General features: G+C 35.0%; 1 protein-coding gene across 1 annotated transcript in view; it reads right to left on the reverse strand.

Moving 5' to 3' along the window:
- USP34 (ubiquitin specific peptidase 34) overlaps positions 1–17,810 on the reverse strand; it is a 173,595-nt gene that overhangs the window by 111,403 nt on the left and 44,382 nt on the right. The window contains 5 exon segments of the mRNA XM_052649828.1: positions 2,690–2,785; positions 4,987–5,076; positions 11,779–11,906; positions 12,001–12,116; positions 16,015–16,229. Coding sequence (XP_052505788.1) covers positions 2,690–2,785; positions 4,987–5,076; positions 11,779–11,906; positions 12,001–12,116; positions 16,015–16,229 — 645 coding nt within the window.

Consider the following 17,810-nt stretch of genomic DNA (forward strand, 5'->3'; position numbering starts at 1 on the left):
AAAGATTGAGTTTGCTTGATATATCTTCATTTTTATTTACTGTCTTATATTAGCACTGGCAAAGAAAAGATGAATATTTGCTTCATTACTGTTGCAGTGTCCTTTCTGAAGTTCAAAGTACTTGTGTTAACTTTTGCACTCTCTTCTTTCACTTTCAAGAGGCTTTTTAGTTCCTCCTCACTTTCTGCCATAAGGGTGGTGTCATCTGCATATCTGAGGTTATTGATATTTCTCCCGGCAATCTTGATTCCAGCCTGTGCTTCCTCTAGCCCAGCATTTCTCATGATGTACTCTGCATATAAGTTAGTTAAATAAGCAAGGTGACAGTATACAGCGTTGATGTACCCCTTCCTGATTTGAAACCAGTCTATTGTTCCATGCTCAGTTCTAACTGTTGCTTCCTGACTTGCATACAGATGTCTCAAGAGGCAGGTCAGGTGGTCTGGTATTCCCATCTCTTTAAGAATTTTCCAGAGTTTGTCATGATCCACATGGCCAAAGGCTTTGGTATATTCAATAAAGCAGAAGTAAATGTTTTTCTGGAATTCTCTTGCTTTTTCGATAACCCAAATGATGTTGGCAATTTGATCTCTGGTTACTCTGCCTTTTCTAAAACCAGCTTGAACATCTGGAAATTCACAATTCATGTATTGCTGAAGCCTGGCTTGGAGAATTTTGAGCATTACTTTGCTAGCATGTGAGATGAGTGCAAGTGTGCGGTAGTTGGAGCCTTCTTTGGCACTGCCTTTCTCTGGGATTGGAATGAAAACACCTTTTCCTGTCTGTGGTCACAGATGTGTTTTCCAAATTTGCTGGCATACTAAGTGCAACACGTCCATAGCATCATCTTTTAGGATTTGAAACAGCTCAACTGGAATTCCATCACCTCCACTAGCTTTGTTCATAGTGATGCTTCCTAAGGCCCACTACACTTTGCATTCCATGATGTTGGCTCTAGGTGAGTGATCACATGATCGTGATTATCTGGGTCATTAAGATCTTTTCTGTATAGTTCTTCTGTGTATTCTTGTCACCTCTTCTTAATATCTTCTGGTTCTGTTAGGTCTCTACCATTTCTGTCCTTTATTGAGCCCATCTTTGCATGAAATGTTCCCTTAGTATCTCTAATTTTCTTGAAGAGATGTCTAGTCTTTCCCATTCTATTGTTTTCCTCTTTTTCTTTGCCCTAATCACTGAGGAAGGCTTTCATCACTCCTTGCTAATCTTTGGAACTCTGCATTCAAATGAGTGCATTCAATTCAAATATCTTTCCTTTTCTCCTTTGCTTTTCGCTTCTCTTCTTTTCACAGCTATTTGTAAGGCCTCCTCAGATAGCCATTTTGCTTTTTTTGCATTTCTTTTTCTTGGGGATGGTCTTGATCACTGCCTCCTGTACAATGTCATGAATTCTGTCCACAGTTCTTCAGGCACTGAATCAGATCTAAGCCCTTAAATCTGTTTCTCACTTCCACTGTATAATCGTAAGGGATTAGATGCAGACATATTTGAATGGTCTAGTGGTTTTCCGTACTTTCTTCAAATTCAGTCTGAATTTGGCAATAAAGAGTTCATGATCTGAGCCACTGTCAGCTCCCAGTCTCGTTTTTGCTGACTGTATAGGGCTTCTCCATCTTTGGCTGCAAAGAATATAATCAGTCTGATTTCAGTATTGACCATCTGGTGATGTCCATGTGTAGAGTCTTCTCTTGTGTTGTTGGAAGAGGGTGTCTTTTATGACAAGTGCACTCTCTTGGCAAAACTCTATTAGTCTTTGCCCTGCTTCATTCTGTACTCCAAGGCCAAATTTGCCTGTTACTCCAGGTGTTTCTTGACTTCCTACCTTTGCATTCCAGTCCCCTATAATGAAAAGGACATCTTTTGGGGGTGTTAGTTCTAGAAGGTCTTGTACGTCTTCACAGAACCATTCAACTTTAGCTTCTTCAGTATTACTGGTTGGGGCACAGGACTGGATTACCGTGATATTGAGTGGTTTGCCTTGGAAACAAACAGAGATCATTCTGTCGTTTTTGAGATTGCATCCAAGTACTGCATTTCGGACTTTTCTATTGACCATGATGGGTACTCCATTTCTTCTAAGGGATTCCTGCCCACAGTAGTAGCTATAATGGTCATCTGAGTTAAATTCACCCATTCCAGTCCATTTTAGTTCGCTGATTCCTAAAATGTCGCTGTTCAACTCTTGCCATCTCCTATTTGACCACTTCCAATTTGCCTTGATTCATGGACTTAATATTCCAGGTTCCTATGTAATAGTGCTCTTTACAGCATCGGACTTTGCTTCTACCACCAGTTACATGAACAACTGGATTATTTAAAATAATATTAAATTATATTATATTTAGAATGCCCTAATACAAAGATACTGGTGACTTCTGAAAAAAGTATTTACTTTTGATTCCTGAAAACACTGCCTTATGAAAAGAACTCAATAGTGAAGATAAATCAACTCCTAAGGTTATATAGTTTGTATTTCCCTAAGGTTAAGCATTATTAAAAAAAACCTTATAAAAGTCATATTAAAAAAGAAACGCCCTCTTATAATTTTATAACTAAAATTTTCATTATATTTATTATATGGGGAAAAAAGGATCGGAAAACTGAAAAATTATCTTTCAAAGGAAAGACAATCAAGACTTACACATACCTTACCTAGTTAAAGTATACTTACAGTGCATGCTTTTGTCTGCCTTCTCTTACAGCTTGAATATAGTATACCAAATTATCAAAGAAAAGCTTCATCATGTTCAGTTCTTTTTCTGCCCACCTGAACCAATTAAAAGAAAAAATAATTTCAGAGGCACAGGGTGAGATAAATCTATTCTAGAACAGGAAAAAACACTATAGTGCACCTTAATTTTTATGAAGTTATAGTATCACTGCGTTTAAATCTTAAAATATTCAATCTCTGTGAAGGGGATAAAATGTCTGGTCAAATGCTAAATAAATGACTAACATGAGTTAATATTTTATAAAACAGTACAATATAGTCCATGCCAGCCTGTCAGTTTGTAGGTTACCTGAAGATTTACTAAGATGATCAGAGATAGTTTCCAATTGTAAAATATGGGCCCTAAGAGTTTAAGAGATATACATATCAAATCAAATGCTGAGTGCTACTGCATATAATAGACTCACACGAAATGCAAGTTTTTGCTATTATTGATGCCAATTAACTGCAGGAGCTCAGAGTTCTTTTAAGTGATCCACCTAGTAAGATTAAGGACACCAGTCTCACATTAGAATTAACAGAGCTTATTTATATTTAAATAAGGAACAAGCTAGGGATTTCATGGGTGGCTCAGTGGTTAAAATTCCACCAGTCAATCCAGAAGACACAGGATACTCTGGTTCAATCCCTGGGTTGCGAAGACCCCCTGGAGGAGGAATTAGTGACTGAGCACACAGTACACAAAGAACAAGCTGAAAGGGTTTCAACTCAATATACTTGATAAATAATTACACAGTGTTAGTCACTCAGCTGTGTCCAACTCTTTGCAACCCCATGAACTATAGCCCACTAGGCTCCTCTGTCCATGGAATTATCCAGGCAAGAACACTGGAGTGGGTAGCCATTCCCTTCTCCAGGGGATGTTCCCAACCCAGGCAGTTCTTTACCATCTGAGCTACCAGGAAGCCCCAATATAGTTGATAAGTAACTGAATATTCAGAGCTTCCCACTTCCATTAGAATGTTAGCCTCTGTTACTCCTTAATATAAACCTTCTCAAATGACTGCAATACCAACTTGCACAGGTGAGCTACAGCTAAATCACTCTAATGCTTTTGAATTTTGTAATTTGGCCATTTAAAAACTAAAAGAAGAGTAAATGAAATAAAAGTCATGCTACTCTTGTACTTCAAGGATGCTAAATGCTTTCCCCTACTCTTCTGTCCAGCATCTCAAAGACCCTCCTTGCACTCACAAATAGAACTGTCACTAGAATCACACTGTAAAAATTAATCAAAGAAAGAGCTTTTCTAAGATGCTTTTTAAAAAACAGTTATAGAGGTTCAGGTCAAACAGATACCCCATTAAAAGAAAAATAAACAGTAAGGACTGTAACTCAGAAGAACTAATTTCATCTTATTTGTGTGTGTATTAGTTATTCACTCATGTCTGACTCTTTGTGACCCCACGGACCATAGCCCGCCAGGTTTCTCTGTCCGTGGAATTCTCCAGGCAAGGATACTGGAGTGGATTGCCATTCCCTTCTCCAGAGGAGCTTCCCGTATTAGTTAGATGAAAGAAAGTATTCCTACCAACTAATCTTAGATTTGAGAAGGAATTAGATAAAATTCCATCCTACATGTTTCATAAATAAATCCTTCAACAGGTCTAATTTTTCCTAAATTTTAAGTTTCTGAAATCTCTCCAAAAAGGCTATTTTTGTGTAAAGCAAGTTACACATTCTCAAGGTTAATGAAGTGCTCATGACAGTTAACTTTCTCCAGAATTTTCTCAAATATTAAATCAATATCACATGAACAGCACATTATCATTGAAAGAATTCTTTAACATTAATCATAAGTTCTCTATACATGTAAAAGAGTAACACAGTGGTTTCAAAATTATTCCTAACATGATGTAATGTCTACACCAATTCCAATAATGGATAAAAATTAAAAGCATCCTAGAATGCTTAACATGTGGATCCTCTTCAGGAGTCTTCTGCCATGATCAAACACACTAAAAAATCTTTACCTGAAAATTAAAGAATTAATTGCTACACTATTTTTCTCAAGCTACAATGAATACAAAGGTCAGATTTCCTACTGACAGGGGTATATATAATCTCTAATGGTGCTAAGTGGCAGAGATAGCATCTCAAAAATCTAAGAATACATTTGAATTATGCAAAATTCAAATTTTCCTTCTACAAATTAACAGCTAGTAAGTTACTCAAAAACCTTGAGAATTATGATTGGAAAAAGTCTTGAAAATGAATACTTTCTTTTATTTACTTACATTGTAATCCAATGTGTATCATAACTGCTCCCAAACTGCTGAAAGGTACCAAAGAGTTTTGGAAGAAGACGAAGTGAAATTACTACTGATCTGAAATAACAAAAACAGGCATTTATAGAAAAAAATAATTTTTACTATTATCACTAATTCTAGCTCTTAACAGAAATTCAGTTATTTAAAATCAAATACAAAAAGAGTTAATGAATTTTACAGATGCTTTTATGCAAACAGAGTTTTTTCTCTAAAGTATCAGCTTATTATCCACTGTGGCAAGAAATTTAAGTTTTAAAAAATTCAATCCAAAAATTTAAAGTAAAATATACTATATAAATATCTGAGTATAAGAGAAAAGTGAAGCACTTTTAAATATAAAATTTTTTAATGGAAGTTTTCTTTTAACAGTCATAGGTGTTTCTCAGGATTTAATCAAGGAAAACAAGAAGCAGCAGGTTGAGTCAATTATCTAGAGCAGGGCTTCTCAAAGTTTAGTCTTAAAATGCAAACTCTGATCCAGTAGGTCTGGGGTAGGTTCAGAACTGCATTTCTAATAAGCTCACAAGTGATACTCAAACTGCTGGTTTGTGGACCACAAACAATAAATATAGAGAACACTTTTCAAACTACATAAATTATCACTTTCCCCCTATTTCTCACTTAATATAAACTGTATCTAAACTGACAATCACTGCATTATGAGCAATGTTAATAACAGAAGCACACCATAAACCTCAAGAATTAAGGAGCCAAAAGACAACATGAAATCACTCAAAGACCTCAAGAAGATCTGAGTATGTCTATCTTCTGCAAGAAAACGGGGACAGGGAACACACTGATACACAAATCCCAGAATTCCTAGTAGGCAAGAAGGCTGCTTCCATGAGCCTTGAAAGAAGCACAACAAACTTTAATAAGTTACTGAATTAATTTTATTTTTAAGCTTAGGAGCAGTATTGCTTCATGAAAGAATTACTTTTTTTTAAATTTGGCACTCTACTAACAAATATGGAGTACAAGTCAGTCCTCAAAAATGCCTACTCTTTTCAAGAGGAGTACCAGGAGTATTAGTATACAGGGCTACACTTCTGAATAGGAGGAAAATCATGGCAAACGCTAAGCAGGAAAAAACTGCAAAATTTCATGTTTCTAAATAAAATCCAAAGTACTTAAATTTGATTACAAAGCCATATGTGATCTGTCCCCATTTCTTCTATCAGTGTAACCTCTTTTCCTTCCCATCCTCCTTGAGCTGTTCCATCAGCACACACAAGCACATTCCTGCCTCAGGGCCTTTGCTATTGCCTATGCTTGAAATGCTCTTTACCTAAATATCTACTCGAAGGACTCCTTCCCCCACTGTATTAAGGTTCCTTCAACTGTCAACAGAAACAATGACCTTGACAACTCAATAATTAAATAACACCTTCCCACTGCTCCACGAACCTCTTTACTGACTCCTTTACAATTTTTATTCAATCATCACCACCTAATGAATATTCCTTTATTTAATGTGACCACTAGAATATGCTCTAAGTGAGCAGACTGTCTTATTCATTAAAAATCCCCGCATATGTGCGTGCTGAGTATATATTTCCTCAAACAACAAACCAGCAAAGAAATTAAAGGCAAGATTTTCAAGGAGCGAAGAAAAACAACAATGTACAATGTTATATTACAGTTCTGAAGTACAAAGAAGAAAATACTACCAGAAGACAGCATGCTAGGAGAATGTCAGAAGATCAAAACGACATTAGTATATATTTAAGAATATACAGTGGACTTCCCCAGTGGTCCAATAGTTAAGACTGGGCTTCCACTGCAGGGGCACAGATTCGATCTCTGGAGGGAGAAGGTCCTCCTGTCTCAAGGTATGGCCAATAATAATAAGCATACAGTGAAGAAATAAAGAGAGTAAATGCCTGGTATCTAGTAAGTGCAAATTAAAGATTCTTTAAATATTCAAAAACACTTAAACATTTTGTATCTTTTTAAATATTAAAATTTTTAATATTCTTCAACAAGTTGCACAGTAGTGGTGCTTGGGAAGATAGACTATAGAGGATGATCAAGAGAAATCAGTTTCAATTTTAGATTATTTATCTGAAATCTTTTGTCAAAATTTCAGAAACATTAGCAGAGTTTTTCCCAAAAATTAAGACATAAAAAACTAGAATGTACACATATACATTATTTTGACTTTATAAGCACAAAATCAGTAAGATAACACAACAAAAAAAGGACACAGGAAAATTTCACCTAAAATCACAGAAGCAAATTCCAAAATTATTTGCCTAGTGTAATTTCAATAGTTTTAAAATATACAGACAAACAGACTAGATATACCATAGCTCACTAAAGCAAGTCTTATACTGTGCAACAGCTGCATATCTTCTGAAAATATTATTTCCTCCTTTGCATTCAATGCTGTTAAGAGTCTAAATTGTTTAAATTTACTTTCCAAGTTTTCTACAATAAATGTAATTAACTTCATGACAACAATAATTTATATTTCAATGTTAATGGAAACTTCGCAAGAACACATATATTAACTTGTTCCAATTAAAATCATATTGTGCTGTACAGCAGAAACTAACACAACATTGTGCATCAACCACACTCCAATAAAACTTTACTAAATTTTTTAAAAATGTTATAGCACTTCTCCTGTAAGAACTATGTTACCTTGACTTATCAACTTTTTTGCCCAAATAGTTTTCATTGCTGATATGCTTACAAAAAACATAAATTATATTCCTACTTAATTTCACAAATTCTTCCAAGAGTGAAAATTTTAAATATCAAAACATACAACCCTGGGCAACAACAGGTTTAAGATAAAAAGGAACAACAGTCCTGAATAACAAGATATAGTTAGCTCTCCATATCCACAGGTTCCTTATCTGGGGATACAGAGAGCTGACTGTCCTACACTACTGTATATTAAGGACCTAAGCACTTGTAGATTTGGCTATCTGCAGAGGAATCCAGGAACTAGTGCCCCACACATACCCAGGGACCACTGCACTAAGTTTAGAATCAGGAAAAATGCTATCATCTTAAAACTGCCCTGGTTCTTTGCTTGATTCCAAGTTTTTGTTGTAACCAGAAGCTTATTACTAAACAACAGTGTGGTATGACTCTAAGAATTACCCATGCAACTTTATACTGCCTTAGGAGAATAAACACATTTGCTGGTGGGCTTCACAGTTTAAAAAAGTCACATTTGGATGTTTTTTTCCCTAGACTCCATATTTGAAGAAGACTGGTGTGTTTACAAAATGCTATTCAGTCATTTTGAATTATAGTATAAACCAACAGTTGACATGAAATACTATATATAATACTGTCTTTACAGAGAAAACAAAACCAAATAAAAGTACATAGTACCATCCATTTCTTAATTATATGAACCTCTAAAAAAAATTCCTAATATGTACAAGAATTTTCACTTCTGTATTCAAAGGCAAAAAATCTCACACATGGATTAAACTACCTAGTGCAAAAGAATAGAAAAAAAAAAAAAAAAAAGCACAAAACGGACAGGTTCCCAGAGTCTCAAATCAATTCTTGCTAGGTAGCACAGATTCTGATTCTGTGCTAGGTAGCACAGAATGTGAACACCTATCTTCTAATAAACATAAAACATCAAAGGGGCTGATTACAACTCAACCCCTACTTCCACCCTACTCACTGGACAGCAGTCTTTATCTCAATGACCCAAAGTAACAAATTCTAAGCTGGAAAGTCATGGACTTTTCATTGTGGGAGTTACTGTCCACCTCATGCTCTCACTTTATGACAACATTCTGCAAACCAGTCTACTATGTGTGTAACTTTAAACTTCCTGCGCCACTGAAATGTCATTATACCCTTATAAAGCAACCTGCCTAAGGCTAAAAGTGCGTAAGTCACATGCTACATGTTTTAAAGCGTTTATGGTGGGTTCCACATAAACGGCAGAATTATGGACAATTTATGGAAGACTTTTGCTTTTTCAGATCTCTAAGCCCCCTTAGAAGTAATGAGGCCATACTGCTGTTCAAAAGAAAGATTAAGTTCATTCTGTAAAATAAACTGTAACATGATCATAGAAAAGCAAAAAAAAAAAAAATTGCTTAAAGGTCTATAAACCACGGCAAGTGAGGAACTAGAAAGAAAATCAAAGTCAGCACAAAGAAAATTAAAAAAAAATAAAACCTCTGTAAAGTACGTAAAAAGTTGACATTATCAAGAAATAGATATCTGTGGGGATTTTGGGGTCACATGTCAGAAAACGGTGTATGAGTAAAGGGTGCAGTGGTCCACCTGTTACAACATAACGAACACTTTTCCTATTAACACCCTTTCCTACAAAGATGACAAAAACAAGGGGCTAGGCTTGGAGAAAGTATTCTTGTGTTTAGGAATCCTTAGACTCTGATGTCACTACTGACATTTCACACAATTCTCTGTTGTAAAAGGCTGTCCTCTGTATTGAAGGCTGGCTCAAAGTAACATCTCCAATTCCACTCATCAATGTGTCAACCAAAGATATCTCCAAGTACTGATATTGCCAAGGGAGAAAAGAATCACTCCAGTTAAAAACCACTGATTCATTAGGAAACTGAAACTAATAATGGTTTTCTAAAAAGATGTTCAAAACTAATTATTTTTTAATTTGTGTAACTTCAGTAAGTTCAGTTGGTATACATTGGATATGTTGTATATGTCCAGGCTAAAAAATGCTACTATGCTCTAAGCATTGGTACATATGATACATTAGTAGTAAGACTAGAATAATAAATACAACAACCCTCTAAGGAATAAATTCTGAGGGCAAATTTAACATCAATATAATAGTTATATTTACTATATTTTCAATACACCATTAAGTAACTATAACTGGGGTATAGGACTGCCTCCAACAAATGAAAATGCTTCATTTTTTCAAGTTATTTGGGACTGAACAAATTAAAGCTTACTAAAAATTCAAGTTGGCAATTTTCCATACAGTTTTATACACAATTTTCCTTCTGTCTCTGTTAAGATACCCTTGGAGAAAAAGTGCTCATTATGGAAAAACTGGAAAATAGAAAGGCATAAAGAAGAAAAAGAAAATAACTGAATCCTCCTAGAAGTAACTACTCTACAGCCTCACATATTGCTCATAATCCTTTTATTAAAAACAAATGGGCCTGTGAGTATATGCCCATATTATTATACAACTTTTGAAAATATATGACTCAAAGGCTACATGATATTTCCTCTTTCACATAGCTTTTTATATTTAAGTGTAACATTCATGTAAAAACATGTATAAACCTAAGTGACAATTCAAAATGAGGAGATGAACATACGTATGTAATATGTACCCACATTAAGAAAGCAATCCTCACCAGCATCCCAGAAGCCTTGGGAAGAGCCCCCTTTCCAGTGACTGACAACCCAAGAATAACCATTATCCCAACTATTAAATAGCTTTTCTGTTTTTAAACTCTACATAACGAGAGTAATAAAAATAAGCCTTTTTATATATGGCTTCCTTCACTCAACATTATGTTCGTGAGATTCAACCACACCCTTCCTTGCAGTTGTAGCTCTTTCATTGCTACTGTTATAAACATTTTATTTAACACACAGTTCACAATTTAATTTTTCCTTCTTATTCTGTTTTTGGCATGTGGACAGCAGTACAAAGAATAGTTATTTTGAATAATGTTTTTATGAACATCCTTGAATGTGTCTTCTGGTGACCATCTGGATGTATTATTGTAAGGCACACACTTCGCAGTGGAATTGCTGGGCCATACAATATGCAGATGCACATAAGGGGAATAAAAATTGATACAACTTAAAAACCTGTTCAGTAGCTTCAAGAACACTATTAAAAGACAATTAACATTTTAAAATTAACTTCTGTAATACGTATATAAATTATGAAATATCATCCACCCATTAAAAGTGTTCCTTTTAAATACATGTTGAATGAGGCTACTGATCCACTAACAGGGACCTATTAGTAGTTTCTTACACCTGCATGAACAAGCAATTTTTCTACTGTGATTGTTCAAATTATAGACCTTTAAAGACCAAAAGTATAAAATAAAATATTGAATATATTTTTTCTAGTTCAATTAGGTCAAAAAAAAATTTTTTTACATAGTCAATAAAATTAGACATTTATATTGAGCCTGAGCAGAGGTAAGATGAAAATGTTAATATGTTCAATTAGTAACTGAATTCACTATGAAAGAGAATGAAACAATATTATCGAAGCGGTATAAGACAAGGGAAGCTGGAAACTGTATCAATAAGCAGAACTGAAAATCAAGAAATTTGTAATAATTTGAGCCCCAGTAAGAAGTATACAAATATACAGCAGAATTCAAACCAGATAAAAAACACTAATCTAATTCTCTATGCACCACGGAAGTCAAAAAATCCACTCTAAAGGAAGAAAAATGCCATTATCAAAATGTATGTATTTCAGCTTAGTTGTTTAATTTTACTTATCCTATTTAGCTTCCTTTATATATAAGAGCTCAAGAATATTTAACTTCAATCTGAAAATAATCACCATCATTCCCAAAATCAAGGAGACAGTATTATTATTCCCTTATTTCTGTTAGAGGGGATCTAATCAAGAGTGCCAAAACGTGTTGAAATAACCAAGACCAAGTGATAACATATCAACACTGTGGGGGGAAAGAGTTTAATACAAAAACCACGACTACTTAAAAAAAAATTTTAAGGCTAATAATGGTATATTAATTATGAATATGATTACCATGTAAAAAACTTTCAATTCCTATTTACCTGTTGTTTCCTAAATTTTCAAGGCAACCTTCGATGAATCTCATTCGAATCTGTCTATCTGTAAACCAGCATACTAAGGAACAGAGAAGTTTCTCTGCTTCATTTATTAATCCTTCAGAAAGATTAACCTACAAAAAAGAATGTACATACATTAAGTTACTACTTATACTGACTACATTCTGCTGTAATTTTGTAGTCTTTTGGCTTTATTAAATAACTTACTGCATCATCATCCTGGACTATATCCCACAACAAAGTGTTTCCTTTCTTGCAAACGTTATCCAAATTAATGTCTGTCACAGCATTACTGCTGAATTGATGTTTATGAACTGCAGGTCCTGAGGGGCAAAATATACCACACTATAGAGGAATGCAGCTGACTGAAATTGTAAAGTGAATTACAGCACTCATAAAAACAACAAAATCAAAGTGAAGTATAATGATAAATCTTTTCTTACATCACAAGATAAAAACAAGATTATTACAATAGTTGCTTTATAAGTGAGAGAATAGTATTGTTTAGTTTGATACTACTGAAGTGAAGAGTTTTCACAGTCTCTTCACTATTTCATAGCCTCTGCTCTATTAAGTATTATTATTTAATGTTTTCCTCATGTCAAGAGAACTGTATACAAATACCTGAAACCCAAATTAAACATAAAAATTACTATTGATGGCTCAGATGGTAGAGTCTGCCTGCAATACAGGAGAGGGTTTGATCCCTGGGTCAGAAAGATGCCCTGGAGAAGGGTATGGCTACCCACTCCAATATTCTCACCTGGAGAATTTCATGGAGAGAGGAGCCTGGCGGGCTATAGTTCACGGGTTGCAAAGAGTTAGACACAACTGAGCAACTAACACTAACTGAATTAACTATATAGCCATGGGACATAACTCCGTTAAGTGTCTTATATCTAAACACTTTTTTGAATTGAGAAAGTGAAAGTTAAGTCACACAGTCATGTCCAACTCTTTGTGACCCCATGGGCTGTAGCCTACCCGGCTCGTCCGTCCATGGGATTTTCCAGGCAAGAATACTGAGGTGGGTTGCCATTTCTTTCTCCAGGAGATCTTCCCAACCCAGGTATTGAACCCGGCTCTTCCACATTGTAGGCAGACAATATATTCAAAACATTCAATTAAATTCACAAGTTCTAGTAAATAATTCTCCCTAGCTCTGTTATATTAAGCAAAATTGCTTCTTTTTTAGCAGCTGTACATGAAATTTTTCTCTTAAACTGTACACGTACATTGATTTCATAAAATGAGAATTATGCAACCACCACTAGAATAAGGTTTTAGAACACTTTTACCATCTTAAAACATTCCCTCATACCTAATTATGTTTAATCCCTGAGCCCATTCCCAAGCCCTAGTCTGTTTTTCTATTCCCACAAATTAGCATTTTCTAGAAATTTCATATAAATGAAATTATACAATATGCATGTATAGTCTTATGTCTGACTTTGTTCACTTAGCACAATATTTTTTAGAGGTTTGTCCACGCTGAAGTACCTATCAGTAGTGTGGTCCTTTTAATTACAGAACAATTACAGAACAAGTCCATCATATGAAAATATTATTTTGTTTATATATCTAACAATTAATGAAAGTTTGAAGTTTCCAATTTTGTCTAATATGAACAGTGCTACCATTAACATTGATGCAACCAGTCTTTGTACACATATGCTTTCTTTTCTTTTGGGTATTTAGAATTGTGGGATCATAAGGTAAACACATAAATACATGTACGTTTAAAATTTGAAGAAACTGTCAAATTGTTTTCCAAAGCAGTTGTACCACCAGTTACTGTTCCTCCAAATTCTCCCCGATACATAGCTCTGGTCCTTCTTTTTAATTTTAGCCATTCTCATAGGTATGCAGTAGGATCTGTTCTCTAATGACTAATGATGCTAAGCATCTTTTCATGTGCTTATTAAGCCACTTGTGTACTTACTATGGTGAAATAAATCAACTCCCAATTTTTAATTAGGCTGTCTTACTACTGAGTTGTAAAAGTTCTTATATGGTCTGGATACAAGCCATAGATACATGATTTGCAAGTATTCTCCCAGTTTGTAGCTTGACTCTTAAGTTTTGTTTTGTTTTGTTTTTTTGGTTTGTCTGTTCTGCTATTTGCTTTTTAAAATTAGTTTTATTAAAATACAATGTAAATATAAAATCAGATACAGAACACTTCTATTACCCCCAAAAGTTCTCTTCTGTCCTTTTACAATCAGTCCCCACCACCAACCACTGAGTAGACATCAACCACTGCAAATCACTCTAAGAAATTTTAGAAGTGCACATAAATAATATATAGTATATACTCTTCTGTCTAGCTTTATTCACTTAGAATGTTTTTTACATTCATCTATGGTGTTGAATGTATCAGTAGCTGTTTCCTTTTTATTCCATTGTGTGAATATACAACAATTTGTTTATCTACCAGTTAATTCCAGTTGAGGTTCATAAATGAACCAGTTATCATTCATGTACAACTCTTTTTGTGGACATATGTTTTCATTTATCGTGGGTAAAATATGTAGAATAGGAATTCCAGGGTCACATGGTAAGTACAAATTTAGCTTTGTAAGAAACTGATAAAACAGTACTCTAAACTGGCTGTACTATTTTATGCTCCTTGACAGCACCATATGAGAGTTTTAGTTGATCTCCATCTTTAGCATCATTTGATTGCATTAAGTCCTTAATTTTTTACCCATCCCAAGTGAGTAGAAGTATCTCATTGTGGTTTTAATTTGCATTTCCCAGATGACTATCAATATTGAGTATCTTTTCATGTATTTACTGATCATTTCTATATCTTCATTTATGTATAAACAAAATTACTCACATCTTTCATCCATTTTTAAATTGTTTGCCTTTCTGTGTTGGAAGAATTCTTTATAATAGAAGAAGAATGGCAAAAAATTTAATAAATACAGTATCTAATTCAACTGAGCACAATCTTAACCCATTTATTTCTCAGCAACCACAATAACACAACAAAAATGTCAGAACAGGGAATTCCCTAGCTGTCCAGTGGTTTGGACTCTGCACTCTCACTGCTGAGACCCCAGGTTTGGCCCTTGGATGGGTAACTGAGATCCTGCAGGCTATGAGGCATGCCTCCCAATTCCCCCATTCCCCCAAATCCTGAAGTAACCTTATCTAGATCCTATGCAAGTAACATCTGAAGTCAGAAAGTTGTTTCCAAGATTCACAAATTGCATCTCTAAGTCTAATCATGGCATTAACAGCATATACCTAATCTATCAGGTTGTACTTAGTTTATCATTTACTGGCATCCCAAAACCTATTTTTCCTAGGCTAGCAAGTATTGATGGTGTGTAACCAAGCAAGAGGTTGAATACTGACCTTGACATTGCCAATTCTATAACTGTTTTCCCTCCTAACTTCTCCCTTTCTTCCTTCATTTTCCACTATTCTTAAACGACCTCTAATCTCCATTCATTCAAGTCTGGTCATGTCCTATCACTTTTTTTAAGATTAATTTATAAAGTGACTAGAACATCATTTTTTGAACATTTTTATCACCCCAGATAAAAGAAACACCTTACCCTTTATCAGTCACCCCCCCCTCTTATTTCCCCCAATTCCCCCTAGCCACAGGAAACCACTAACCACATATCTTGGTTATTTGATATAAATGGAACCATACAATATGAAATTCTGTGTAATTGCCTACTTTTAAGTCTTAAGCTTCTGGAACATAAAATCTAATATAGCCATAGTGAAAGCGAAGTTGCTCAGTCGTGTTCGACTCTCTGCAACCCCATGGACTGTAGCCTACCAGGTTCCTCTATCCGTGGGATTTTCCAGGCAAGAATACTGGATTGGAATGCCATTTCCTTCTCCAGGAGATCTTCTCGACCCAGGGATTGAACCCGGGTCTCCTGCACTGCAGGCACACGGTTTTACCATCTGAACCACCAGGGAAGCTCAATATAGCCATACATTTTGTTAAATACAAAGCTATAATTTTACATATTATTTTTTAATTGCCTTTCCTTATTAAATATCTCTTGGTGGAACTCATATTCATGATAGACCATTCATAATAATTTCATTTCTTTGTTAAAAAAAACTGTAATATGAAAGTTATTTGGCAAAAACAATGAAGTATAAAAACATCAACTGTTGATCCCTTTTAACAATATCTTATATTCATTTTAAATAAAGGAATACATTTTACTTAATACAGAACCTTACCTTGACTAAGATGTTCATGGTAAATAGATGCTAAATTGGGAAGATGTTGTTGGAGATGAGATGTTAGCTCTGCATGTGAATTAATCTGAACTAGCTCCTCTTCACACCCAGATTCTTCACCATCAAAATCAGCCATATTTTTTTCTGATTTTGCACTGACCTGGGAGCTACTACAACTGACATCATCTGCACTGAGCATATCATCAACCATATGACTGTAACACAGAGAAGAGCAGCACTAAGTTAGCAATTACAATTTAAACACACATTGTGATTCACAAAAAAATCTCTCTCAAAACATTTGGCACAAGTTACAACATACTCAAGAATGAAGCTGCATTTTGTTTGTGAACACTATGAGATACTATAGCTTTACAAAATATAAAAGCCCATAAAGTCAGCACTATGTATTAACTTTACATTATATCCACATATTATCTGGTTGATCCAACACTTCACTAAAACAACTTCAAAGGGAATAATTTTAGAGAAAAATCAGTAAAACTTACTGTTAGAATTATTTTAAAAACTCAGATCTTAAAGTAAAACCTCAAATTTTATTTACTTTTGTTCAACCACTGCAGAATCAAATAACTACCAGGAAAAAAAATTTCAATTTAAAGCTGCAATCCAGATTTGGTTGGTATTAACTGGGGGACTTTCACAAGTGGTTACCATACACAGAGAATATGGAAATGACTAACATAAAAAATTAAATCATTAGGTCTTTTCAGGTGAGGGTTGGTGTGAACACTAAAAGAAATTCAAAATGTGCCAAACTGAATATGCTACCCACATTGGTTTTATGAACTAACTGCTTTGTCTTCAGTATGTCCTGGGGAACACTATGAACGTGCATTTCTGTAATGTCAGGCCATAACCAGTGGTCTTCAATCAGAAGGCCAAGGGGACATCCAGGAAATGTCTAGAAAACAATTTCTGGTAATCACAATATAGGAGATGCCTCTAGTATACAGGGACACAGGCTAGGGATGCTGCTAAACATCCATGCTACGATGCACAGGACAGCATTCACGCTGCTGTAAATCCAAAACACAAAACTACGTGGCCCAAACCATCAATACTGCCAAGACTAAGAAACATTATCAGGGTTTCCCTGGTGGCTAAGTGGTAAGGATTTACCTGCCAATGCAGGGGATATGGTTTCAATCTTTGCTTCAGGAAGATCCCACATTCTATGGAGCAACTAAACCCATGCACCACAACAATTGAGCCTGTGCACCAGGCCAGGAGCTGCAACCACTGAGCCCACATGCCACAACTACTGAAGCCAGCATGCCCAAGAGCCTGTCCTCCACAATAAAGAGAAACCACTGCAATGAGAAGCCTGCACACCACAACTAACCCAACTAACCCCAACTTCTCCCTAACCCTAACCCTGATTAGGGTTAGGGAGAAAGTCTGCACAGCAACAAAGACACAGCACGGCCACAAATAAATATATAAATAAAATAAAAAAGAAACATTACCATATACTCATATGGGATAAAGATAAGAACCAAAAAGCAAAGGAAATAAAGTAGGAACATGTATGCATATGTAATTCTCCTAAACCACCATCTTAAATTCTGAAAGGCCTGGCAAACAGTCAGGTCTAAGAAAAAGTCTGATGAAGCACTCATCCCTATTTCATCATTAACTCAAATATTACTACTTGTAATGACAATAATAACAAATAGTAGCTAATATTTATTAAGCTCTGATTATGTGCCAATCATATTAGCCCATGAAATGCTCACAATAAAGCCCATGAGATAGGTATTATTGTTCCTATT

Source organism: Budorcas taxicolor, chromosome 11 (assembly GCF_023091745.1).
Source record: "Budorcas taxicolor isolate Tak-1 chromosome 11, Takin1.1, whole genome shotgun sequence".
NCBI lineage: Eukaryota > Metazoa > Chordata > Mammalia > Artiodactyla > Bovidae > Budorcas > Budorcas taxicolor.